The 27,593-nt window shown below is 34.5% G+C and overlaps 2 protein-coding genes across 9 annotated transcripts; one reads left to right on the top strand and one right to left on the bottom strand.

Annotated features, from left to right (window-relative positions):
* The first annotated feature begins 9 nt into the window (after positions 1 to 9).
* Positions 10 to 22,403, top strand: LOC138131019 (eukaryotic translation initiation factor 4 gamma 1-like). 6 transcript variants are annotated; one of them, XM_069047770.1, is made up of 24 exons: positions 10 to 486; positions 5,858 to 5,883; positions 6,402 to 6,586; positions 9,450 to 9,545; positions 9,606 to 9,819; positions 9,872 to 10,039; positions 10,099 to 10,385; positions 10,436 to 10,913; positions 15,953 to 16,543; positions 16,757 to 16,890; positions 16,944 to 17,036; positions 17,094 to 17,486; positions 17,541 to 17,693; positions 17,751 to 17,835; positions 18,003 to 18,222; positions 18,283 to 18,571; positions 18,624 to 18,771; positions 19,004 to 19,355; positions 19,592 to 19,779; positions 19,835 to 20,055; positions 20,269 to 20,400; positions 20,459 to 20,672; positions 20,910 to 21,017; positions 21,070 to 22,403. In XM_069047770.1, exons 1-24 carry the CDS (start codon positions 422 to 424, stop codon positions 21,153 to 21,155), a joined length of 4,926 nt encoding a protein of 1,641 aa, XP_068903871.1. In that variant the 5' UTR covers positions 10 to 421; the 3' UTR covers positions 21,156 to 22,403. The 6 variants fall into 6 exon arrangements, with proteins under 6 accessions (XP_068903871.1, XP_068903873.1, XP_068903875.1 ...); XM_069047775.1 differs by lacking the exon at positions 10 to 486 and adding an exon at positions 908 to 1,016; XM_069047772.1 differs by lacking the exons at positions 10 to 486; positions 5,858 to 5,883 and adding an exon at positions 556 to 685.
* On the bottom strand, positions 22,256 to 27,444 carry LOC138131025 (organic cation transporter protein). 3 transcript variants are annotated; one of them, XM_069047780.1, is made up of 11 exons: positions 27,200 to 27,444; positions 24,705 to 24,862; positions 24,240 to 24,480; positions 24,080 to 24,186; positions 23,818 to 23,972; positions 23,588 to 23,756; positions 23,385 to 23,529; positions 23,226 to 23,335; positions 22,959 to 23,173; positions 22,730 to 22,911; positions 22,256 to 22,675 (listed from the first exon to the last, which is right to left on the bottom strand). In XM_069047780.1, the coding sequence occupies exons 2-11, from the start codon at positions 24,845 to 24,847 to the stop codon at positions 22,541 to 22,543; spliced, it is 1,602 nt and encodes a 533-aa protein (XP_068903881.1). In that variant the 5' UTR covers positions 24,848 to 24,862; positions 27,200 to 27,444; the 3' UTR covers positions 22,256 to 22,540. The 3 variants fall into 3 exon arrangements, with proteins under 3 accessions (XP_068903881.1, XP_068903882.1, XP_068903883.1); XM_069047781.1 differs by lacking the exon at positions 27,200 to 27,444 and adding an exon at positions 26,374 to 27,000; XM_069047782.1 differs by lacking the exon at positions 27,200 to 27,444 and adding an exon at positions 25,996 to 26,351.
* Positions 27,445 to 27,593: the final 149 nt, after the last annotated feature.

Below are 27,593 nucleotides of genomic sequence, written 5' to 3'. Positions count from 1 at the left end.
CAACGTGAAAGCCGCGTGTCATTTTTAATAAAGTTGTAACTTTAATTTAAATTTCACGGAGTGACATTGAATAAATTCGAGTTCGCATTAAGTTCGGGGGTCTTAGCCCTGTTGTCGGACTTGTGAGAACACGCCCCAAAGTGCGTTATAAAAATAAAGAAAACATGTTTTTGGGTTAAAGCTCCGCCATCTTGAAACATATCTTAACCTTTGATTAGGAATAGTGCATAGTGTTATCTAAGTGACGATTTCGAAAAATCCACCATCATCAACGTCAAAACGTGAACTTTCCGTGCGAAAATGCCGCGAAGCTTGTGAACAAGTTCGAACTGTGTGTTGTGATGTCAGTACTGAACATATGCAGTCGTTAAGAACGGATACGCGGCGGCCTCTGTGAGGGACGCGGCGCCCCAGGGCTGACATGAGCGGTAATCAGAAGCAGACAGCCGGGGGAGGGCCCCAGAACCAGCGCTACTCCACGACACTGTATCCTTTTATTCGGCCCAGTTACGCCCATCTGTCATCCAACGACTGACATGTCCCGCACTTTTATCCCCCCAGTCTCTCAATCCGCGACTAATTAATCGTTATTGCATTAATACCAGTGCTGGCGCTGCATTGTTTTCGAGTAGAATGTGAATGCTAGTTCCCTGTTTTGCTGTTGCAAGTGGTGGCTACCAGGCTGGTAAACTTTCATTAGTTCACATTCACCTGTCTATGCAGGCCACCAACCACAGTCATTATCAATCCATATGGTGTTTCTGCCCGTACAAATCACGCCCAACAATTACGTCTACTTTTACAACAATTCGTATCGTTTATCCTCGAAAATCCAATTCCAAACTTAAGTACGTGCATCAAATAATATTGCGGTTGTGTCCCAAATCTCGTTGCATCACTATGTGAAAAGTGAAGTGGTGGCATTGTATTGTCAAGCAAACTCGCAAGTCTTCGCGAATTAATTACATAATTGTGTGTCATATTGCCACGCATATTGCATGGACGATAAATCGCAGGTAAGGTCAGGTGTACGCTTTCCACCCAGCCGACGAGCCCTCTTTTTACCCTCCCGGTCAATGACATTACACCCCCGATCGCAGTTCGACGTGAGACATTTTTTCTGCGCCCCTCGTGCGAATTTTTCTAGTTTCGTGTTTCGGGATTTTAAAAATGACCAGTTGAATGCGATGGTGATGGTTCAGGTCCGGGGTTGTGGTTGCGCATGCGCCCCCATTGTTCTTCCTGGCGGTGGAACCAGGAACCAAGTTGTACAGTCGATACAATGGCGTTGTTGCCGAAATTATTTTTTGACTGACAATCAAGTTCATGATTAATACGAAAACATCGTGCTCGAATTTCGCAAACCACCGATTTATCCGTTCGATTTTGTTAAGTAATCGAAACCGTACGCGATCAGCCGCGGAACATGTGATTGATTTATGTCGTGCTTCGTAAAACGCCCTTATCGATTTTTGGTGTTTGGTGCAGGGAGACGTGCTCCGCATGTCCCAGCATTGTTCGGTCCTCCGGGATCCTTCGGATTTTGTTGTTGTTAGTTTATGAAATCACCGGACGTGTTCACAAATTCACCCCGATGCAGTTTCGTTTAACCAATGACTGTGCGTTTTCGTTTGACAAGAAGCCCGTGTCGGTGGTTGCAAAAGTGGTTGTGGTGGTGAGTCACATGACATGTCGAAGAAGTTTGATGCCGTTCTAAATCGCCAATTAATGGGTTATTATCGTGTGAGGGGAGTGACTTGCGTGGGTTTTTGATGCGTTACACCGTTTTAGTTTCGCCTTTTTACTTATTTGGAGTTATTAACGCGTGAATGCGGCGGTTGTGATTTTTTTTTATTTCGAATTTTTCGACAAGATGGTGTCGCGGTACGTGACCAATGGTCCTGTCAAAGAGGGCATTTGCTTGCTTCCACCCACACATTATAGAATGATGCCACCACAACGTAAGTTTTTTTCATACAAACTTAATGTCACTGACAATAGACGCGGCACGTGTTTTATTCGTCAGACATGCCATGTCTCTTGTCTCGACAAAATCAATAATGTCTCTCCACTACTTGCTCTCGCCTTGCCTAACCCCCAATTTAAGAGAACATTGATTCATTACAAACTATCACGGTTACGATTTAATTACCTATGGGGTTTAAAACGTTCAAACGTCGAGTGAGTGGCGTTTTTCCGTCGAATCTTTTGAAACCCCGCCGTTTACGGTGCTCATTTCAGTAACCTTTAGCATCTATTTCTGTAATCCCAAAATTTATTTTTTCTTTATGTTGTAATGTCAACAGAAATGTTTGTACTGCTTGCAATATTAGTTCGTCGTTCAACAACGTGGAATGACTGCGTGACATTCCTCTCACTCTTGCATTCTTCAAATGCAGATCGTATGTTACTCCCCTAATTTCGTTCTAACTGTAGTTTTTCTTTTTTATAATTGAAAAATATCCTAATATTTTGTTAGTTAATTGTGCGATTATTCAGTTGATTTCAACATAAAATTCGGGTCCTGCACAGTGATTAAACAAATTAATGTAGGGGGTTCAGTGGCTAGGGAATGTAAGTACATACATGAAAGACGATTAAACATCCATATTAATAACTAAGTATGAATATGGTGTCTACGTGAAGGTTTATGGACACTTAGATTAGACGTACAATACGTACAAAGTGCAATTAAAGTTCTAAATTTAGGGGAACAGACGCAGAGTTTTGACTGGAGTTAAAATATTGATTTCGAATTTCTAAATGCAGAAAAGTACTAAATGTTCCAAGAAGGATTCAGTGCTATGAGAAAAAATAATTAAGAGCTGCTGACTTTCTCTGCGAGGCCTTTGAAATAAAAACTTTGAATTTTAATTATAAATGAATGAATATGTACCGCAAAATAGTTAACACAAGATTAATACAAAGACCAGCGTGACCTTCGACAAGAATATTTATCTCAACATATCTTTGTGCAAAATGCCACGCTGAACTAGTCGAAGGCTTTTTTTTATACAGTATTTATCAGAATTGATGAAATTCATAGTACTATTGAGTATTAGATGAAGACTGTTACGTACTATCTTTTTAGTTCACTTATTTAATTACGCTAGTTTCATAGATTTGTCCAATAGCTTTTTGCGAGTCAGGTAAAGCGAAAACTGGGAAATAGGCAAGAGTGATAAAATTCCTGGAATTAATTTAGTCCTCTTATGGCGACAGAAGTGCCTTCTTAGAAATGCGACTGGAAAGTGTTATGTATTCGGTTTAAATTTTTGTTCTTTTTTTTTTACTTGTTAATGTCAAAAAGAGATCTTTTCCACGTAAAGTAATAAACAGTTTTTGCTACAATGCACCCAATATTTCCAGGAAAAAAGCATTAGTATTTCGTGTTAAAGGGGAAGACGTCGGAATAGTTTGAGACTTAATAGTGACTTTGCCGCTACTTTGAGCCAAAATTATTTTTAGATTAAATTATTTGCCAGTTTTCTTATTAACGAATTAATTGTCGAAAAGAGCAAAAGTATGTAGTTATACTGAATCTGAATTGCTTAAATGAATTTTATTTTGAAATGCAGCAAAAAGAAGCCTTTTATTCAATATAACGCACAACAATTATCGCATCACTTTATTTCTTGAGTATACAATTATAAAAAATGGTCTGCAAACATTTCGTATAAATAGACTAAATTTCATCTTTAAGAAGATTTCAACCCTATATTGGAATAATTGATTTTTGCACTGCTTGTGCTAATGTTTGTTGACTGTATGCAAGACATTACAGAACCTTCTCGTTTACCACAATACTTTAGTTTAGAGCGAATCAATGACTGTAACTCCTTATGTTGATATGTGCAATATGGATTTTATACTATGTATTTCATTCTCGGAAGGATAACAGAAAAAAAATTCAGTTAAAGTTCAAATTTTCCATGTACATGTGTATTACATTCATTTCGCGTAATTTGCTATGCTGCATTATAATAAGTACGTTTACGAGACGAAAGAAGTAAAGTCAAAAAATCGCGTCCGTAAGTGTAGGATATGATATAAGTAACATAATCTCACAATCAAGAAATTGTTTTCATGAACAATTTTTTTATTATTATACATGAATCATAATCCCTGTTTTTGATACTAAAATGCGTGCGAAAAAGGGCCCTTAAAACACTTAAGCTTTAAGGTCGCTTAGGTAACAACAAATTCACCTATATTTTGAACAATGGTAAATAGACATTTATACACAATTTATAGTAGCAACGAAACAACAACAATTGACCATTTCTATATCAACGATTAATGACAGATTACTTCGGAAAAAGTATTTCAGTTTTCTTTTTTTTGTTATAATTTTCAGATTGTAGTGCAGGTATCATAAAAAATAGCGTATGCACACGTTTATAAGGGCCTTTAAAGCACTTGCGACGTTAAAAGCACTCCGCTACGCGTCGTGCTCTTAAACTCGTCGCGTGTGCTTTAAAGGCTTGCTTATAAACTTGTATCATAATATACTATTAAAGGACTTTTTTTTTTTAATTAAATTAGTGTAGATGAAGTTTACGAGTAGATGAATGCTTCTTCTAGCTCTCTAAAACTTGACAACAGAACGGAGTAAGCTTTATGGTATCGATTTCACGACACTTTCTTTTTCCAGCAATTACGTCGTGGTGAGGAACTCTTTCGTAGAGCTGGTTCCCAAGAATTACTGGAGCATATGAAAATTAATAGATTTTATTGTATATTTTTTTTTTTTACAATTATCGTGGATTTTTTTCGTGTGGGAAAATGCAATCCCGTTCCATTTCGTTGACCTACATTTTTCCTGCACTCGTGTGCAGTCCGTCTGCCAACATCCTGCATACAATCTATCGATTTACTCCACCTCTCCTTTATTTTATCAAGCATTACGACAATGACGTTTTGTTGCCCATGAACAGTATCCAATTGAACCACAATTTTCCATTCAATTGAAATAGAAGTGAAATACAGTAGCTGCGATTAATCATCATCAATGCATGAAAAGGACAATGGAAATATTAACTTTTTTGTTGATTTTTAAACGTCAATTAAAACTCGAAAAATGGGAATTACAAATTTTATTATTCCCGATAGTCTCAGGTAGCTCAAACTCTATTTGTTGTTTTATAGTCAATTTTACGCAACTTATTTATAATAGATATTCATAAATGATGCATGCGAAAAGTTTCGTAACGAGAAGGATCAGAATGTCATTATACATAAAAAAATTTTTCTTAATTCCGGTAATTCATTACGAACCTGTTTTTCTGAGGACGAATTCATATTTACTTTAAGGTTGTTTGTTGGGGAAAATACAAAATACTGTTTAATTAAAGGTGACAGTGCAGAAGACAATAGCCTGCCTTGAGAAAATTACTTTATTTAAATAAAATAGAAATCGGTAATTGTAAGTATGTACATAAATTGTAAAATATTTAACCCGTGTATGTTAGATTTCATGATAAATGTCGATATAAATTTCAAATTACCGCCATCAAATACGAATCAAGTGTAATTTTTTGATACATTTCATGTGAAAAATTCCTTCATCCTAGTAAATGAGTGTGTGAAAACAACTTACTGCTCAGAAGTAGGTAAAAAATATATATTGTAGTTTTTTTTTTTAAATTATCAACTTGCGCAATAGTATGGAAACAAGTTTGAATTTAGAATTCTTTCGTTTTCATTACCAATGTAAAAAATATATAAAAAGAGTCCAGTTGTCAATATTGTGATTTTACTTTTAACACCAATATGGAACTGATTTTGAAGTAATTTTAAATCGCATAATTTTGAATTTAATAATAATGATTGATATTTACTTAACACATACATTTAGCTATCAACCAATTTCCCAGCAACAACGTAAGTATTTATTTTCTTTTTATAATTTTAAATCTTTACAACATACGAATATTTTTTTTTTTTTTTTTCGTCAAGACAAGTTTTTTTTATTACAATATTTAACATAATTTTAATTGGTTGAAAACAAGATTAAAGTCTATACATATAAAAATAATACACTAATGATTTCTACAATTGAAATAGTCAGCATTTGTTAACATTTCGAGTGTGAGGTAGATCACTGTTTGCTATTTTTTTTTAGTCATTAAAACTAAAGAAATATTGATACTTCAAAGTTTTTTGAGGAATATTTTTTGTAATTATTTTAAAAAATGTGGCATCAAGTTATTGCAGTGAAATTTTCGTTCATTGTGGACAGAAACAGTTGCAATATTTTTTTGATGTACAAACTCTTATTACCGATCACTTGTTTTCTGTTGGCAATTAAAGCAACATAAAAAAAGTATTTATGTGTGAGACGTACAAGGACGGTATGTTGACAATCTAAAACCCGTTACTATCACTAGGTATTATTTCAGGAACGGATGGTTTTCATGTACCGACACAGCCATATGTGCAACAACAGCAGCCCAATCAGCCGGGAACCCAGGCTCAGACTTTGAGGGGTATAGCACCAACAGGGCCTCCGAATCAATCTTCGACTCCACCAACAAACGACCTCAAGGTTCAATCAGTGCCGCAACAACAGTCGATGAATCATATGGTCAGTAGGGGTCATTAGATGCCATTCATCAACCTATTATAGTTTTAAAAGAAAGTGTTAGAAGATATATTTCACTGAAAACAAGGATTTTTTTTATTTTCCATACTTTGGAATTTTAACAATTAAAATAAAGTATGTACATACAATACATATTTCCCATCTTGTAATCAACATACATATCTATCATCGGATGTTCATTTAAATTTCCGGTCAAAGTTGGCGTTGAAGAGTCGATTGTGAACGCATCAGCTGTTTAAATCTTACCTCAATTTTTGCGTTGTTTGTGTTTTTACACGAGCGGTGCGTGCACAATCGACGCTTCAACGCCAACTTTGACCGAAAATTTAAAGGACCACCGGACACCTCTTTATAAATGAACAATTTAAAAAGAAATTTCACTTAGGTACTTCAATGACTTCAATGATTATTATGAGTCTAATACCTATAATTACACTGCAGACTCGATAGTTAAAAGCTTTACAAAAAAACAGGCACTGAACGTAATTAAAGAGATGTTCAAATTTTGTAAACCGGCACTGCATTTAAAAACACGGCGAGTAGTACCAGGTAATCTCTGTTAGACTAAGTGGTATTATTGTCAGTAGGAAATGTCAAATAATAATCCTCTCATTATTGAACTTAAAATTGAACCGTAATTTAGAGTTCTTGGACGACAATATTTTAGGACTTGTCCACTCTTGGTAGTTGGGGTCGGTCACGATTTCCAGGTAAAGTGCTTAAATAAATAAGTACAAAAATTACCTGCACTGACAAACTTCCGAAGCTAACCAGAAAGGTTTTTAGTTGGTAGCAATAGTGGAATTTTTATAATTATGCTTCGGGTACCGACTATTACACCTAGTACGTAATTAATTATATAAAAAAAAATGTGCAACAGCGAACAACATTAACTAGTAACCGCATAAATTCGGGTAATTTGTAAAACTCGATATTTGATGTTGGCAATTGGATATGTGTTGTATCACTGGATCTTTTTTTTTTTTTTTTTTTTTTAATCGAAAAATATATAATTGTTCATTAAGCTCTATGTCGATTTTACTATAGCAATTTGTTTATGAATACACAAAGAAATTCTTATTGAACAATTTTTTAAAACTGATGTTTTTTCTATTTTATTGAGCTTTTGATATTAAGAACTTCGGTAAAAACTTTATATGATCTGATTAATTATGTTACCTATACTACCATTTTAAGAATTAACTGTGTTTTTGATTTTTGTTTGTGCTATAACTATTACTGTAGTTCTTATTTTGTAACATTGTGATTTAGAACACAAACAAATTTACGAAAAACATGATTAAAAACATATTTAGAATTCATCAGTTTGTTTAGTTTCATGAGAATAAGTAGACGCTGTTTAAACTAAACTTATATTGAAAAAGGATTACAAGTTCTGATTAGTTGAAATGTTGTTTTACAGTTGGTTAGTTCCGAAACGGGGGTGAGGGTGAGTGGTTCCTCCCTACTACAAACCGAACACAATTCGCAGATACTACTTACTAATGTTTAAAGCAGGTCTCGTTACTTATACAGACTTTGCTCAGGGTAGTTACATTTTCAGTGTTGAGTTCGTTTTTGTAGTGTCCATGTCGGGTCTCCGGTGCACAAACAGATTAGGTGTTAGTATTAGTGTTTTTTATTATTTTGTGTTTACGTTTGCTTGACACATAGAAACATATCTTTCGTAATTTTATTTTTTCTTCTATATATGTAGATACGTCGAGTCACAGTATGTATACGTAATAGTTTCAAGAAGTCATCAAGTTTTATATAAAGAGAAAATAGTATTTTATATTATGCCTTTCTTTGTTTTTCACTTGTCATATAGTTTACAGCGGTGTCCGGCTATTGTTAAAATACCAATTATCAAATAAGCAGTGCAGATAATTGTATGTATTGTTATTTTAAATTGGTGTTAAATGTTTATATACATATACAGTGGAATCCGCTTATAATGGACTTCCAGGTATCGAGAAAATTGATTCATTATATAAACCAGATTCTGAATGAAATATGTAAATACATGCGGAAATTAAAGAAACCAATATTTTCCAAAAACATGTTATGGATCCAATATATTTTTTTGCATGTTGATTATGAAAGTTGACTTTCTTTAAAGAAAAATCGTAATGAAAGTACAAGTACTTTTTTTAATCATTTTAATTCATTGTCAAAGAATAACTACTATGCAAAGAAATGTCGTGTACAACACGTGATGAAAGTCTCTTTTTTCCACTCTTTTGCTTGATTAACTGCAAACCGCAAATTCATGCATCATCTCAAATTGTATCGCACGATGTACCGAATACTTCCGTTTATAATGGACCAAAATTACGAGTTATAGTCCATCATAATTATCGGTAGAATCCACTGTACATGCTTCATAAACAAATAACTTTATTCTAATGTTACAGAACCAGAAAAATTGTCATTGTGATGACTAATCGTATATATTTAACGGTAATTGATTCGTTCAGGATGGACAGGACAGATTATTACATACTTATATTTATTTGATTAAGATTGTTGAGTACAATTGAGATCTCGATGCAGCAAGAGAATAACTTCCGCTTGAAACCATTATGCATCGTTTTGTTGTGAATACGTAATTATATTTTTATTTTTAATACATATTCAGGAATTTTCAGTTTATACAAAAAATTAATACTGTTTTAAAACCAAATTGTACAATTTCTTCTCTTTTGAATGAGAATTAAAAAAAGTTTGTATTTTAGTTTGTGATTACAGACAGATAAAATTGCAATAATTATCAACCGGACGACACGTTTTATCTTATCTCTAAAATTTTAATGACATATTTTAGAACTAAAATTTGTTCCAGTACGTAGGCCCACAGCAGCAAGTGCGTGGAACACAAGGACCTTATTACAGATCAGGACCTCCTAGCCAAGCAACCAGGATGCCAAGTCAGCACCGGGTAAGGAAAATTTAGGATTTTTGTGCAAATTTTGTAATTGTCGATATATTTCGTGTTTAGGGCCAGCAGCAAATTTATCAAGCAGCACAAGCCACCCAGTACATGCAAATGCCTGTACCTGCGCAAATGTATATAACGAATACAATGCAATATTACAACGGGCAAAGACCGCAGGCTTTTGTGCAACCGGCCACTCCTCTGGTGTACCAAGGACAACCTTTACCATCACAATTCACGTTTCAACCGAATCCAAATCAAACACCTACGGTACAGTGTAAGTTTTTAAAAAACAAGTAAATAAGGTTATTTAAAATAAGTTGTTTTAGATCCCTTTTTTTCCATGAGGCCGAGTCATCCATCGCAGTCCGCCACGGTTCCTCCAAATGCTAATCAACCACTTCAAAGCATACCACTCGCTCAGACCCAGCCTCCATTTCAAAGACAGCAAAATAAGCGTCGTGCGAAAGCAATACCTGTAATAGACCCGGCTACCGGTAGGTTTAAAACGTGTAAAAATTGTTATGAAGCTAACTTCTATATTGTTGGTCGTTAGGTGCAGATAGATTGGATGAAGTTTACGAGCAACAAAACAATTCCCATCCGCCTTCCGGTGAATCGTCTGCAAGGCAAACGCCCCAGCCTGTCAACAACGTTAACAAAGAAATCCAAGCCGCTTTTGCTAAACAAGTATTGCAAGTAGCGACGAATGAAACAAGTGTGGATGATCCAGAGATTCACAGTGGTTCTTTGGACCACGAAACTCTGTATCATCATTCTAATTCCCAAGCCGCCGGGCAACCCTCTAAACTTGATCACTTGGTGCAATCGAGTAACTTAAAGGTAAAAACATAATGACATTGAATACCTAAATTTAACTCTTTTGTGTGTAGGCTCAGGCCAAAGAATTCGTTTTGAGTTCGTCGAATACTGCCAAAGAAACACCGATAGTGTCCGCGAATTGTGACGCCGTTGAGGTTACACTTCCAAACAAACAAATTAAAGACCGAGAGAGTCCAGCAAAAGGTCGTAAACAGAAAGAACAATCTCGTGAACATAAGGACTCCGTTAGTAAAGACACTCAATCGAAAGAAAAAGTTAGTGATAAAGAATCTTCCACTAATAAAAGCGATATTAATAAAACGAAAGAATCGTTATTACCTACCGCGAACATCGCATCTACGTCAGCAACTCCACTTACAGTGACTAATAAAGACAATAAAGAGGTTGTGACTCATCGTGGTGAAGATAAAAAAAATCAAAAGAAAGACACTAAAACTGAATCAAACGTGCCTAATGTTGAAGTTAATGATAGTGCGACTGTTTTGACGAATCAACCAGCGCAACCTGCTCAAGATGTCCCGTCAAATGGTATGTTTTTTTTTCCTTTATATACGAGTATATGTATTTCTTTCAATTTTGAGATGGAATAATATGTTGGCATAAACAAAATTGCACGATTTACGTTGTTGGGGGAAATACCTTGATAAGTACATATTTTGATAAATAGTTCCTTGATAAATTAAAAATATATATATATGTATATCAAACAATGATGGTACTTTAGATGAGCCGGCTTTTGCGATATCACAATTTTTTAATGTTATTACAATATAAATATTTCGTAAAAATTGAGAAATTACAACTGATACACTTACACAGTTTATTGTTTGTCAAGGGCGTTTTTCGGAAACGATCATAATCTGACAAGCTCTTTGTCTAAATTGGCAGTACCAAGTGAAATCCCATGCTACAGCTAACAGATCAAAGCTGAAAATGAAACATATGTGTGTAGTATTTTTTCTCATATAATGAACAGAATTTTCGCTACACAGATTGTTGCCTTCTCGATGTCCGGAGAAAAACAATATCTTGAATTTTAAATAATATTTATGGTATTAATTAGATTCATCTGTCTTTATTAACTTCTCCTGTTGCTAAAAACCTTAAAGCAGCTATCAATCTTCTCCCGGCACTGATAGCATTTCTCATTCTTGTGTTTTGCTTTGTAGTTAGCAATCGCAATAAATTTGACAAATTTTAAAAAGATTTCCTCCCTCATACACAATTAATTTTTAAATCTACAGTTCCCTATTAAGTGTCACATGTGACGACACTTTTTTTTTAATCCATTCTTCAGTCATGCTTAACCAAAAAAAATCCCATTTTTCTAATTTGTTCTCGATTGAATCGAATGTGTCGGTTTTCGGTCATCACCTTCAGTCGTGGCCTCTGCTCACAGGAAAAGTTCATTATGTATTACCCTAACAAAAACAACAAAACTGAAAATTTCATTCCATACAATAATAATGAACATTAGCACATATTTTTTTATTGTAGAGATTTGATTCAAGAGAGTTTTTTTACATACGTAACATTAGTCTACGTACTACAGAAATTCTACATAAAAGTTGCAGTTTCTGATACCCCCAATTTTTTGTAATCAAGGGTAATTGGAAATTAGATGTAGATATTAAATTGTTTGTTTTGTATTTCAACGAAAACTAACGACAGCTGTTTAATGATTTTGTAAAATGATACAAACAAATGTTCTCAAATTTTTACATTTCTAAATGACATTCAATTTATTGACTTTCGTAATCAGTAACATAAAACAATGGAATAAGTAGGTATTAATGTTTTCAATTTATTAAATTGTAAATGAATGTCCAAAGTTTTTTAAAACACCTTGCGTTCTGATCAATTCATTGTGAATTAAATTTGATGTAATAGATTTTTTGTTTTTTAATATACCCATGCTCAGCTGGTGGTGACTCATTTTAAAGAAATTCCTTGATTTTTTGTAAAAACGGCGGTACTTTCACATGTAAATTCCTTTGTTACGGTATATCAGAGTGTTCCGCTATACGTTACCATAATGTGAGGTATATAATCTTAGTATTCTAGATTTGTTCCAAGTAATGATACTGAAATTATCACATCGCGACATCTACAAAAAATTTATATGCAGTCGCCGTCAATTTACCTGTATTTTATTTTGAACTACTAATTACAGAAATTGCTAATAATAATTTCGAAGTCATTACGTGTTACTTCATTGCATGCAAACAATAATGGATACATTTTAAAGTCTTACTTGTTTGCATTGAAATAATTATAATCTTTTAGTTCTTTGTGGAAAACCATCTATGTACATATTTCGTTCTGCGGAAGGTGAACTGAACTGACTTGACAGAGTATGAATAATGATACTGAAGTATGTACATAATTAAATTATTGTTACTCTCAATGGAATGTTGAAACTTTCCAGACAAGACACTGTGACATTTTTAATGGTTTTAACACAGATGTTACCGCAACAGTCAATGCTTTGAAAGAATTGGAAAAATTAGAAATTGATTACGTTCTTCATAACGTTGCAATATTATTTCTTTGGTCTACGGGACCAGGTCCGAAATTAGTACGTGCTATGTGCTGTCATGTTGATATCTCGCAGTCCTATGATGATTATCTCTTCGTGAAATACCGCGTCTGTGCCACGCGCTGTTTAACGTATTAACAATTTACAACTGATATCTGTTGCAAGCATAATTTCGGCAATTAATATTTGAAATGTGATAACTGTAGCAAAATCGCATAAATTCGAATACCGCATGAATATGTAGCGTATAAATTAATCGTCCATTTGTTTCACCGTTCAAGGTTCTAATGGAGAACTAGCGTCTGTAATTTTATTTTTATTTGATTATTTTTAGTGTTTTTTTAAATTTTCATTCTGAACACTTATAAGCACGGTATAATTATATCTAACTGTAAATGCAAATACCGATCCGAAGAATTTTTGCGTACTAAATAAATATAAAAAAATCTTCTTGAAGGTGACAGTAAGCGTACACGACACATGGTTATCAATAATGAGTATAAAAAGATTGGAGCAAAAAATAATTATTTTAAAGTTCAATTAGAGACTTCGAATTGCCGGTGTGTTAGTGGAAGTGTTCGATATTTAATAATACCGACAAACTCCTCCAAAGCGGTGTTTTCTCGTAAAAATAACTATTCGGATTTTTGTTAAAATTTATTTAGAATATGTGAATAATAGCAAGGTGTCTGTTGTACTGTTTGTGCCAGAAAATGGGTCGTAGAAAACGTAAGTCTTTTACTTGTGTTAAATATGGCCAGTGTGCAGGGATTGTGTGTCAGAAGAATAAATTTTAATTTCGGCACGAACATCAATCGGAGAAGATGGAATGTGGTGGCATAAAAAGTCAGTGGGTAGCTGTTTGAAAAAGTAATTTTCATTGGCAGTCATCCTTGTCGATATCCCCAAATTGCGGCCGCCTGCATTCCGTCTGTCGTGTCCAAAAACTGCAATACGAACTTCGGCATTCTTCGTTCCGACCGTCGACGACCGAAAAGAAGACAAGATGGCAGACGACCTCTTATTGAGCGTCGACCGCATGGGTCGCACGCTACGTGGTTCAATTTTCAACAAGTTTTAGTTTTCTAGTAACGTTCATACTCCAACAATACTCATATATTTTCTTTAAAATAGTGTTGTGTTAGTCTTAATAATTTAACTGCGTCTTAACCGATAACGCCGTCGCTTTATATTAATTTTGATTTGACCTTGCGGTTGTCGGCACTTCTTAAATTTCAACGTCTCGCGAAGAGTAACTCGTAAAATATTTGCTCAATTTTTCGTAGTCGATAAGTGTAATTGTGATTGTTTTCTGCAAGTGCGGTGTTTTCCGTTTATGGGAATTGTCTAGAAGCAGCACGACTCCCACTCATGCACCCCGGTCATAGTCTAAGAATAGCACAGTGACCCAGCACAATGGACATATGGCATACAGTAAATAAGGGTAAATTTATAGAATATTTAGCGTTCCATATGGGTCCCGATTTGGCTTATGTAATTCTAGCACAGATTCTTTTTAGAAAGTTGTTCATCCAGTTTTTGCACAGCGCATTACGAAATGTCGCGGCCTTCTGGGCAAACCTGACAGCATTTTTGAAAGATTTTACCGAAGTAGGTTGGCTAAATCTATATTATTTCAGTAAATGAATGAGGAAAACTTACGTAATAAAAAAAAATTGAAGTGGAGTGGCATACCCAAACAAAAATCGAGAGGTTAATATTAATCTTTAATAATTTCTAGAAAATTTTGAACGAAGTCGCGTATATTCGGTAAGAATTATCATGTGAATTAAATTTGTTTCCATCGAAAATGAAGCTGTTGCGTTCACATACAAACCACGTGTTTTGCAACAACTATATGGTATGAAATTTCCCTAGAAAACCCCAGATTTAGTCACCGGCATTTGCTGCATTGTCACCATTGCAAACATCGTACAATTAATTTTTAGGTCATTCCGTTTTTATGTAGGGACAATTTCCTGTGAAAAAATAAATATTTTAACGTTAATACCATCTTTAAATAACAGTTGTAAATATTCTACTGACGAACTTGCTAAAGATTTGTTATTAATTAAATTAACATAAATTGTAATTTTTAATACTTGAACTTTGTAAAATCAACGTCATAGAAACCTAGAACGTTGCATTATTTATGTTGCCTCTATAAATGTTTAAAAAGTTGACTTAAGACAACACCGTTCTTTTGTGAAGCATCACCATTTATTATGGAATTCCAAATTTTAGTATCCAATTTTATTTCATAATTATTTTCCATAGCTTGATGTCAGTTGTAGTAAATCTCAGCCGTGTTTTTTTTTTAATGAGTTTTTAACTGCAATTATTCAATTTATTAACGAAAGGACAAGAGACTTTGCTAATCAATATTGAAATGCGTTTACCGGATGTTTAACTCAAACCTATGTATGTAGTTGATTTTTACAAAAGTGGTCAAAGTTTGTCTTTTTTGCCAAAATATGTTTGTACTGTATTTTCTGTAAACACTTTGAGGTGTTTTTTTGTTCTATTTAATATTGAATAATATTCATTGACCAATTTTAATTGAGAGTACCTTAACCGCCTAAATACCACTCGTGATTATTTTATTTGTCAATATGTTATTATAATTGTAATCACTCTCACTTTCCGATTTTAAACTACAAATTGTGCAGTAAACTCTTGGACCTATCTTCTCTGGCTTTTACCCTGAAGGTTATCATGTCTATTTTTATAGCTGCAATAATTCGTTTGTATGAGGACAAATATTTTCACAATAATGCGAACGTTATAACAATGATTATCCCAAAAATAATATCGTGCAATTCTGGTTATCAAAATCACAGTCCCAGCTCCACATGACGTGCTGTAGTTAGAGTGGCGTTTAGTACTGTGAAAATAATCTTGCCGTGCTCGCTATATGCACTAGTTTTTACTGGTGACATACACTGCACTGCTACATGCCATTTTTTAAATGTTTGTTTGTATTTAAAAAAAAGGAAGATATTTTTCAGTGGCATTTTTTTTCTTACAGCTAAACCTAAAAATGCTTCGCAACGGACGAAAGATGGGCAAAAGCAACAGCTTCCTTCGTCGAATAACCAAAAACAAGCAGCGGCTTCCGTTCCACCGCCGCAACCCGCAAAGCCTAATAGTAAATCAAGTAAAAAAACAGAACTTAACCAGAAGGGTGCCAATAAAGAGGGCACTGATATGGATGCATTCAACGACAACACTCGATTGGATGTTGTTAATGCAAACGTGAACACAACAAATGACGAGATCAATGCGAATTCTTTAATGAACAATACTAATAACACGACTGTTCCTACAACTGCAAATGATGCAAACAAGAAAAACCACAACACGGAAGTATCAACGTATAGGACTGAAACAACAAAGACTTTACCCAAAAGCAAAGTTGATATTACTGATATAGTTAAGGAAAAACCGAAACCAATTAAAGCGTTCCCAACACCCGAAGTACAGGATGAAGTCGACAGGGCTTCTACGTCAACTAATGATAAGTTGGTACAAGTGAGAAATGAAGTAAACGCCAAAGCAAATTCAGAAAATAATGCGGCGGCTGTTATCGAAAATAGATCCGAATTACCATATAGAGAAGGTAAATCAAATTGTTTGTACTTTTTCTCAGATTAATAGTCATTACTTATGAAAAATTTTCTTTGCTAAAATTTGGTTCATGATGACACAAGCTTTCTTATTAAAACCATGACAGAAATAAAGCTGGAATTCCTCGTTGCTGATTATTTTTCATTTTTAGTGCATTAAATAATAATGCTTATGTGTGATCTTGATTTTAATACATTTTTTACAGGTCAATGGGCCCCTAATAATTTAGACGGTAAAAAAGTATATGATAAGGAATTTTTGTTAGCGTTAAGAAATGGTCCTGCGAGTAGGAAAAAACCCGATAATTTACCCGACGTTATTATAGCAGATGATAGAGGGGTAAGATTATTTTTTACATTCGTTACAGATCGGTACGTGATTTTTTTTTACAGCGATTAAGTGATGGAAGATACTCAACAGGCGGCAGAACTGATTTTACTCCATCATTTACAAACTACGGCGGTAAATCAGGTTCTCAAAGAGGTGTAAGTGTAATGTTGAATGTACGTATAGTTACAGAATTTAATATTGTATCGTTTTAGCCACCGCCTAAACGTAATAGCCAATCCGGTAAAGTTGGCGGTGGTGGTGGAAAGGGTAGTAAGCAGAATATAATTAAAGTCTCAATATCTGTGAGAGAGGATGTCAAATTGCACGAGGTTGAAAATGCTTGGAAACCAGCACGTTTCCTAAAAGGCGAAGAAATGACTGATGATGAACATAAAACTGAAGAATTGTATAAGAAAGTTAGGGGAGTACTTAATAAGCTTACTCCACAGAAATTCGAAACTCTCGTTAGCCAAGTGAGAGAATTACAGATTGATACGGCCGAAAGGCTGCAAGGAGTGATAGATTTAGTATTTGAAAAGGCTGTTGACGAACCGAATTTTTCAGTTGCTTACGCGCTTATGTGTAGAGAATTAGCTCTGATGCAGGTTTGCATTATTGTTTACTATAGTCAACACATGTTTTATTTTTTTTATATTTAGGTACCAGCAGCTAACAGTACTGAAGATAAAAAGGAAGTTGTTAACTTCCGTAAATTATTGGTAACAAGGTGTCAGATTGAGTTTGAGAAACAGTCGTACGACGAGTCTGTAAGAAATGAAAAGGTGAAAGAAATTAACGAATGTAATGATACAGTAAGTTATTTTTTCTTCACTATATTTTCTTCAGATTATACGTTTTAAATATTACAGGAAAAAAAGAAAGAATTGCAGTTTGAATTAGAAGATTATGATCGCAGGTTGCGAATGAAATCAGTGGGAAACATTCGATTTATAGGTGAGTAAATCTGTTATTTGCAAATTTTATAGAACACTTAAACATGATGTTGTAACGAAAGTAGTGGACCGAATAAAAAATGAGGATCACATAACTTCTGATTTGTTTGAATATAATCAAACTCAAATTCTAAAGGGAGAATCTATTCTAACAATTCGAATTTTCAGGTGAACTATTTAAACAACAAATGTTGACAATTAAGATTATGATGCGTTGCCTAGATAATTTATTAGAAAACAAAGATGAAGAAAGTTTAGAATGTCTCTGTAAATTACTGACAACAATCGGTAAAGAATTGGAAAGTAAAAAAATCGACTTAACTCCGATTTTTAACGCCATGAAAGATATTGTAGATAAGAAACATGGAAGAGTTAGCAGTAGAGTGAGGTAGGTTTAACATCCTGCAATTTTATATCAACGTATGTAATAATCAATTTTGTTGGACAGATTCATGCTGCAAGACGTGATAGATCTTAGAAGAAATAAATGGATTCCCCGCCGGCAAGACTCAAATCCTAAAACCATAGATCAGATACAGAAAGAAGCAGAAAACGAACACCTGAACATTCAAGCTCTGAACTCGGTTCCGATGACCCCGAGAAAAGACGATCGTGGTAGTGCCGGTGCCAATTCAGATCGCAAAAGAAGAAACGTATCTGATGATGGTTGGCAAACCACTTCTTCCAGAAATAGGGCTCCGTTCACTGTTCAAAGCGATAAGTTAAAGAATAAACCAGTAAGTCGCTGCAGTTTAACATACGAGTTTTTTTAATTAAAATTTTTAACAGCCCCTAACAGACGAGCCACTGGGTAGCAGGCAAATGTTTGGAAATTGGAGTAAAGGCTCAAATATTAAGACAGAGACGTCGGCTGCGACAAACACTGCCAATATGTACGCAGCTCTTGAACATATCGACACCGAAAAGCGGCCTTCAGGTCAGTTTTAATTATTTTCATTAATGTTTTCACCACAATCCCAGCTCCCCATTATTAAAAAGCAGTTGATTATGGAGGCGTTTATTATTGTGGAAATTATTGATATGTTCGCTATGTTATGTTGTTTCCATTATAACAACAGTAATAGATTGCATATCTACAGAACTTCAGATACTAATTCTTGAAGTCCGTCGGTTCCTAAGAGATTGTTCACGATGTAATTCGCTTATAGGTTCAAGAAATAAGGATCCATACAGTTCGAAAGGACCAAGCTTAGAACGTAGTAATTATAATAAGCAGTCGTACGATGGAAGAGGTTCTAGATCTGGATCACAACATAGATCAACTGAAAGAGAAAATTCGTCATCTGCAGCTCCAAAAGTCGCTCCAACAACGATATCTAGTGCACCGAAGCCAGCACAGACCCCAGTTCCTGTTTATTCTATGACAGAAGAACAGCTTGAAAGACACGTTAAAAATAATTTAGACGAATATCTTAACGACAGTTGTACCATCGATGAGTACAGCCAAGATACGCAAGCAACTGTTCCACCTTCCTATTTCCCAAGGATTGTGGCCGATGGGTAAGTACTATCGTTACGTCTTTAAACAAAGTACGCACAAATTACCTAAACGATACATTTTTCATAATCGTGAAAATTTGTTAAACATTTGTGCAACATAAATTTTGGGAAGGATTCGCTAACACCACAAGAATTGTTTCAATTCGATGCGTGGGGTTTGATAGTGCCCTTCCTACATTTTATTAAATGATGTTATGTATTTATACAACAATTTTCATTTGGATATTTTTTTAAAGATATCTGCACGTATTAGAGAGATCTATGACTGCCCGTGTTAGAACAGGAATTCTGTTTGCCAAATTGATTAATTTAGGCACTCTTCCGTTAGAAGATTATTGTATAGGTTTAGAAGAAGTGTTAAGTCAAGTCAATGAACTTACCATTGATATTCCAATGATCTGGAATTATTTGGCTGAAATTTTAGGTAATTATTACGTGTTTTCGACACGAAACGAAAAATAATCTCTATCTTATTTCAGTTCATTTGATTTGTGAAGAAGCCTTGTCTTTGAATAGGCTGCACAAGTCATGTGAGCTTATTATCAATCAAGGCCATGCCTCGAAATTATTAGGGGCATTATTTAAGTTAGTTGTAAGCGAAAAGGGACCCAATTTTCTCAATAGTTGCTGGCGAGCTTCAGAACTTAATCTTGTTGATTTTATGAAACCAAATCAGGCAGAGACTTTCCTCAAAGATAATGTAAGTAATGTCATGGATTTTGCGTAAATAATCACAATCCCAGCTCCACATAATTGAATTTACATAAATTATAGTGGCGTTTAGTATTGTGAAGATCATTGCTAAGTTCGCTATGTTGTGTGGTTTTTTAAACATGACCATTGCAATACACTACTTGGCAACAAATGAAAAATATTATCTTACAGTCGTGATAATTTCATTTCGTTATTGTAGAAACTAGAGTGTCTTTACGGAGGCAACACACCTGCAGGTCAGAGTCAGTTGACGTACGAACAAATTCATAACAAGTTGTCGGAATTCTTCAATTTAAAAACGTCATTTGATGACGTCGTCAATTGGATAACCGTAAGTTTGTACGTGATTGTTTATCGAATGTTTCGTAATTTTTTTTCATTCGTGCCAGGCCAACGTTGGAGAGCTGGTAAAGGAGAATAAATTTGTGAGGACGTTAGTAACAGCTCTATTTGAAAATTCAATCGTACGACAAAAATGGGTTGGGGACAACTTGAAAAGTCACTACAAATTGCTGCAAAAATATGTCGATAACAATTCTAATTACGAGTTACAATGTTTATATGCATTGCAAGCTCTCATTCAAAAACTAGAACATCCTAAAGGTATGTACCTTGATTATGTGTATAGAAAGATTACTCGTAATGAATCACAGTCATGCAGCACACAATAATAAATTATTATTGTAGTGAAGACAGTACTGTGTACATAAATTCGAAGTACTCCTATAATTACTAATGTTTTTTTAATGATTGGTCATTATCAAAGTACTTGAACATGTTTTATTAGGAGTAAATTTTTAAGCCAGCGACATGTTGCGATGTAAATATGTTGTTCTTCAGGTCTCCTTTTAACTATATGTAATCAGCTGTACGAAGACGCCATAATTTCCCAAGACAGTTTTATAGCGTGGGAAGTTAGTACCGATCCTGCTGAGCAGGACGGCAAAGGTCTGTTCGCAAACAATTGTTTGGGCAAACAGTTTGATAACTTGATTTTCAGGCGTCGCATTGAAACAGTTGACGAGTTTCTTCACTCAACTCAAAGAAAACGAGGAAGAGTCTGGATCTTCATCAGATGAGACCTAACAGTTAGCAATTTCGTACGTGATGCTGGCGTCCTCTTAGACCTAATAAATTAAAAACTTTTAAGTGAATTTACAGTGACTCATGAAAACCTAGTTAGAAAAATTTTTACAATTGTTTATATTATACATATATATATTATACATCATAAATATATGTTGCGAAACGTGTGAAGAAGCACATAAAAACATTTAAAAATTATTGTGCGTCAATAAACGTTTAAAGTTACAGAAGTGCCCTCTAATCAATCTGCATAAAGACATAAAAAATTGAAGTGATAAAAACTGGACGGGAAAACGTGAACTTTAGTGGATAATATGCTTGGGCTCAGCTGGCCTCGATCCTGTTTTATACTGTATATTTGTCTTTATTATTTATATATATTTTATATTGTTTATTTGGTAACCTTTTATTGTTTATAGTGACGTCGTTATTTTATTAATTATGCGAATATTGGAGTTGCTTGATTTTTTTCGGCTGAGCCCGGAAAACATGATTAAATTACACGTCATTGTAAGCGATCGATCGTGATGTTTACTTTTGTTATAAATTAATTTGTTATATATCATGATTTCTTACTGTTAAGTTATATATATAAAATAGGTATAATTGTTCTGTATAATAAATATGCAGCTGCACAGTCCAGTTTTAGATTTATTTTTTTAATATATACCTAATTTTATTATTTTTGTGTTACAACAAATCTGAAACTGCTTTGAGCGACTGTAACTAGTCAGAATTATTTTCTAAGAAATATTGTATATATTTTCCAACAAAACATATACAGTATTTTTCTGACTGATTGTGTACATAACTTCCTGTGGTTGATTACCTAATTTATATTCAACCAGAAACTCTTTATTTTAGAAATATTTGGTTTTCAAGACATGATTGCTTTGTCCCAAATATTCTTATGTAGCATATACTTCATTATTAATAAAAACAAAGTAAAAACGCCGGATTAAGGCATCATGTCTTGAAACCTCAAGACAACTTTTTTACTGTTGTGTAACCAGTAATTATTTTGTGAACGAAATTGAGTGCTGGTTTCCTCAGTGATGCTATCAACTATAAACTTAGCGGTCAGGGATCGAACGAGGAAATTGTTTAAATAAAGGTTGGTTTATTGAAACATATACATGTGTATTGAAATTATCAAGACAGACTCTGCCAAACTGTTAATAACATTTATAAAACGATGCTAAACCTAGGCAACTGACATAATAAATGAGCAAAATACCAACACACAAACATTTTTTATTTCCCTGCCTAATGTCCGCGCCGTGCGAGGCAAATTTCAAAGGATGCAACTTTTTGAAATTCGCTTGAATTTTTAAAATGTACCCCGCTCTACCTACTTTACAGTTGACCTAAGGTAAACATTTTCGTTATAAACTTTCAGCTTCGTCCACCGTCTCGGGCAATTTATTTCCTAAAGTTTCCGGCAGCTTTAAAGCTAAGACTCCGGCCAGCACGGCGACTCCTCCGAACAGCAGCATAGGCAAAGGTTTAGCGTAAATACTCTGAAAATACACGATTTGGCACAATTTACATCAGTTCGTTTTATAATTATTTACCAGCATGGGAACGAAGGGCGCTAACAAAGCTCCAAACCGAGCCATCGTAGATGCAGAACCCACCCCACCACTTCTCACAATTGTCGGTAACATTTCAGCCGTGTGGACATAAACAACACCGAAAGCTGACGTCACTCCAAGCTTTCCGATCAGGAACAGAAGAATTACCGCCCACGTCATATCTGCAACACATCGTGAGAAACCGCAGATCGGTGTCTTCGCCGTTTACCTGAAGGTACGAATATGGTTAAAGTACAAGTTAAGCCGCACAGGAGCAGAGACCCGACAAGGGACAACCTCCGGCCCAGTTTTCGTATACTTATCCAGGCCAAAGTGTATCCTGGAATTTCGACCAAACTGACTAAAGCGAAGTTAACGTATTTGTTGCCGCTCATGCTCGTCGAGTTTACCGATAATCCGTAGAACACGAACGCGTTCACAGCCCTGTCACGCAAATACGTTATTTTTTGTCAGCTCTACTGTAGAAGTGACCTACCAGATGAAGTAAATTATTAACAAACGAATGACAAGTTTGCGCGACTTGAGCAGTGTCTTGATGACGAATAGGATTTTGGCCCCATCTTTATGTCGTGGTTCGGATTTGGCCTGAAATATTTCAATGAACTTATAAAGTGGTGGCTAATTTTGTTGTTACATCTGTAGAGGTACTCTTCGTAAATGATGCCAATAAAGATTCAGATAACGTGACATTATTGACTTCGGCTACTCTATTGATTATTCCTTTGGCTTTTTCATTTTTTTCGTTGGCGAGAAGCCATCTAACCGACTCGGGTATAATCCTGAAAGATATCGTATATTGGTATCTACGTACATATTTTCTTGGCTAATTAGAATTACCAGTAATACACAAAGAACAAAATCGCAGGTGCTGACACTATTAACTGCAGCAAAACCCAGTCTTTGGTATACCATGCGATAAGAGCTACCAGGGCTTCTCCAATTGCGTAAAAGTAGTTCAGGACTATTCCTGTGATTTCACGCTTTCTTTTGCCCACCAGCTCGACGCCTGCATAAATGAGTAAATATTGCGTTGAATGAGAGACCATGGAAGGGTACTATTAGCTTACCGATAATGAAGGCCAAAGGGTAAACTCCTGCGGTCCCGGTCGCATTAACAAACATCAACACAACAAAGGTCACGTATTCGGGCGAGATAACTTGGGCGCATCCCGACACACTCATGAGTATTGTGCATATTATAAATATTTTTTTGCGGCCGTATCTATTTTTACAGGGAAATTTCGTCTAGTTCAGATTTGATCTTAATTTTTATTACAACAAAAACACTTGGTGTTTTTGCGGACAAATTAATTAGAATCTAATTAGTACCTATCTGCCAAAACTCCGAACAGTCCAGATCCAACGATAATTCCAGCGAAATGAGACGTTCCGACGAACGACAGTTTCCAGCTATTTTCAACACAAGTCAAGTTCCACTGAAATTTTTTTGGCTGAAGAGTTTGAGAGGCCGTATCGTACAATCACTTACATCGTTGACTATTGTACGTTCTGTGTGGTCAAAGACCCATTCTTTGCATGTTTCAATCTGATCGGTGAATAAATCTTTGAAACAAGTTCCGTTCGCGATGGTTTCGTTCACGACGAATCTGTCGCATAACTGTGATTTTGAATCCAAAATTTCCTCGGAGCCGCCGCTAGGTATTGCCCAGTTTATCCACGGAGTTTCATATACTGCACTGTCAGCCTCCTCGCATTCAGGTATAAAACATCTAACAAAAACGAATTGGAAAATGGATTTTTAAGCGAAAATGGTAAATAATGTTTGTGACATATTAGTTACCTTGAACAACGTTTAAAATTTTACGCATGAAAGATAACGGTCATAAAAAAATCGAAATAAATGTCATTTCTTCAATTCAAGAGATAAAACCATTGTATCAATAAAAGATGAATTATACAATACATATGTGCATCAAATATTAAGTGAAATTACCTATAATCTGGAATTCCTGCTGTAAACACGTAACTTAAACTGTTCGCCGCTCCGAAAAGTACCGGAAGACAAACTAAAAAGTAAGTGATGATTTGGTATTTCCCTAATTCTCCCAGTTCTTCTAGCATGTCATCAAAATCCATCTTTACCAGTCAAATCTAAAACGGCGGAATGCGATTAGTTATTTGATTTCTAATACGGGACATGCCAGGCATGTATATATGTAGGTACTAAATTTATGTTGCTTGAAAATGATACGGTGATATATTAAAGCAGCGATGATATTAAAACAATACGTCAGCTTACACATTCAGATAATTTTAAACTAGAATAAATAATTGTCTAGAGCGCATAAGTTTTTGAATCAACTTTCAACTACAATACATAATTGTCTGGAGCGCACAAGTTTTTGTATCAAAAACTTGAAATGCCATCTACTCGTACATCCTTTGAAATATGTAATTTCATATTAGAAACGTAGTTTTTTTGTAATTTGAAATCTTGTCTCAGATTTTTTGTCTCGATGGTAATCTTATCAATGAAACGCTACATAGGTATTTATATCCGTTTTCAGATACAGAAAACGCTTAAAAAAATCGCCTCTATCTAGGTAAGATATTAGGTATGTGAAATAAATAATCCTACAATTTGAAATTAGAAATGCAGCAAATTGGCAATAAAAAAGTTATTTATCGTCGAACTAGAGACATAATTTGTAATACGTTTGATTATATGAGAATAACATTTTTTCCCTACCGGTTAGAAATGTAAGCTCACCTCATTTGAGGTGAGAAAATTCAACTTTCTCGCTAAGGTAAGAAAGTTAATCATGAAATGTTTATGGTAAAACTGTACCAAAATACAAATGTCAAAAGTGAAATAAGTTATTGATAAATGAAAGCCAATTCAATAAAGCAAGTTGGTAGATCAATCATATAATCTGGAAAATAAACAGATAAGCTAGGTAGGTAGATTACTTTACCCTGTTTATTTCAAATTTTCGAACAAACGTCAAATCTTCAAATGCGATGACAAGTTAATTAATTTTTCAACGAAGTTGTGCCGGTAGGGAAAAAAATTGTATTCAAACCTTGTTAAGAAAGTGCCCTTGCAGACCTTAGGCACTTACAAACCTCTCGCCTACGGCTCGGTTTATAATCTTTGCCTGCGGTCTGCAAGAAAGCACTTTCTTACCTTGGTTTGAAATATACTATTCCTTTTGAAGCACTGACAAAAATTGGTTTCCTTAGAATTTATTTTTTCAATCAATTTAGGGAAAATTTAAATTTACCTAGACATTCCTTTTTACGGCGTTTATGAGAAATTTGACACTGACAATACATTTTTGTGACATTTCTCAGTCTTTTGTTTCCGCCACCAAATATGAAAATACCTCTAGTACTTTTAATAATTAGCTATTTAATTCAGTTATCTGAGTGAAAGATCTGTATTTACATAACAGTAATATAAGTAGCTGAAGGTGAACCAGGTAGAGATTATATAAAAGAAGTGATGTTTCTTGCCTGATTTTTTTTAACCAATTATTCAGTCATGAAAAAAATGACACTTTAACCATGTGATGTGCATTAATAAATGTCAAATTTATAACTCGCAATTGTTACACCTCTGTGGTTACACTTAAGGCAGACGATGTTGGTACAATACTGACCTTATCAGTAAGAGGCTATAAGTATAAAAGAAAATACGAATTTTTCGTATATCTTAATAATAATATTTCTCTTGAGGCAACACTGACCACAATAAAACTTGAAATTTACAGCACGTCAAGCATGTTCAGCTTCTGTACAACTCATTCAAATAAATGAAATCTACTCCTTGCACTTATTTTAATGCTACTTATACTCTTCTTTCCTTACACTGGAAATACTCAATGTTAAAGTAATTTATACATTTTTCTATGTAATTATGAAATAAAAAAGAAAATTCCCCATCACGTTCAAAGATATTTTTATTTACACGACACTTTTTGCTTCAACGTAAAATTTACACCTCCTGTTGCGTGAGGTATCTACACTGACTAATTGATGTAGTATTGTTACTAAGGTAGATCGTTTCTTGATTGCGCCCTATTTATAAATTTTTTTATGATACAATTATTGATAATTACGCAAAAATGGCAACCACACAATGGTGCATTTATTGCAACGAAAAAATGGTATTTCAACAAATACTTGTGACATTTCTACATAGGTAGGTACAAATTTAGGATAAAGTTGGATAAGGCTTCATTTTACAAAGTGATCTGTTCGTAAAAAAAATCTTCAAAGTGTATAATGGATTGCAGCCAAATTATTTTTAAATGATCTCGCATTTTTAATTACGCTTCGCAAAGAAACTGTTTATATAATAGGTAGAAGTTATTCTTTAACAAAACGTTCAAATGCCCTTCTTAACTCACAACAATGGATTAAAACGTCACTCACCTAATAATCAATAGTATCGGTATGCGTAATTTTATTGTTAAAATTAATTACCTGATTACATAGGAATTTGATATGATGAAATCGAAGTCGAGGTGCATACGTTTCAAACTGCAAAGCTTTAGAATATTACAAATATCATGACATGATTACTGTTGATTCATAAACTGCTATTAGTTTTCCCGCTTGGCGTGCTAATACATTCTTAATTAGTAAACACACTAACTGCAGTAAGCCTTTCAGAGCAGTCCAAAATCTTGTGTGGAATGCATTCTTGACAATGAAACTCAAGAATAAGGTTATACACGCCGATTAAGGATGAACTGAATCCACTGTAGATTTGAACGTAGTACATGCACTTTATCTCAAGTAAACAGATTGTCACCATATTTGTTTGTTATGGAAAAATCTCTTAAATCTACTTTGTTCACTTAGACGTATACAAAAA

The sequence above is a fragment of the Tenebrio molitor genome, chromosome 5 (assembly GCF_963966145.1).
Source record: "Tenebrio molitor chromosome 5, icTenMoli1.1, whole genome shotgun sequence".
NCBI classification, from domain to species: domain Eukaryota; kingdom Metazoa; phylum Arthropoda; class Insecta; order Coleoptera; family Tenebrionidae; genus Tenebrio; species Tenebrio molitor.
Note: the sequence above shows the minus strand (reverse complement) of the source record. Positions and strands in the feature narration are given on the sequence as shown.

Bases quoted from the DNA above. Each gene is read 5' to 3' on its own strand.
- LOC138131025 (XM_069047780.1), bottom strand. From the start codon at position 24,847: ATGGATTTTGATGACATGCTAGAAGAACTGGGAGAATTAGGGAAATAC. The intron at 24,187-24,239 runs GTAAGTGATTGT...AAAAAATTTCAG, and splicing joins AACGTACAATAGTCAACGAT to TGGAACTTGACTTGTGTTGA. The intron at 23,174-23,225 runs GTAGGTCACTTC...TTTGCGTGACAG, and splicing joins TTAATAATTTACTTCATCTG to GGCTGTGAACGCGTTCGTGT.
- LOC138131019 (XM_069047770.1), top strand. From the start codon at position 422: ATGAGCGGTAATCAGAAGCAGACAGCCGGGGGAGGGCCCCAGAACCAG. The intron at 5,884-6,401 runs GTAAGTATTTAT...GTATTATTTCAG, and splicing joins ACCAATTTCCCAGCAACAAC to GAACGGATGGTTTTCATGTA. The intron at 19,780-19,834 runs GTAATTATTACG...ATCTTATTTCAG, and splicing joins TTATTTGGCTGAAATTTTAG to TTCATTTGATTTGTGAAGAA.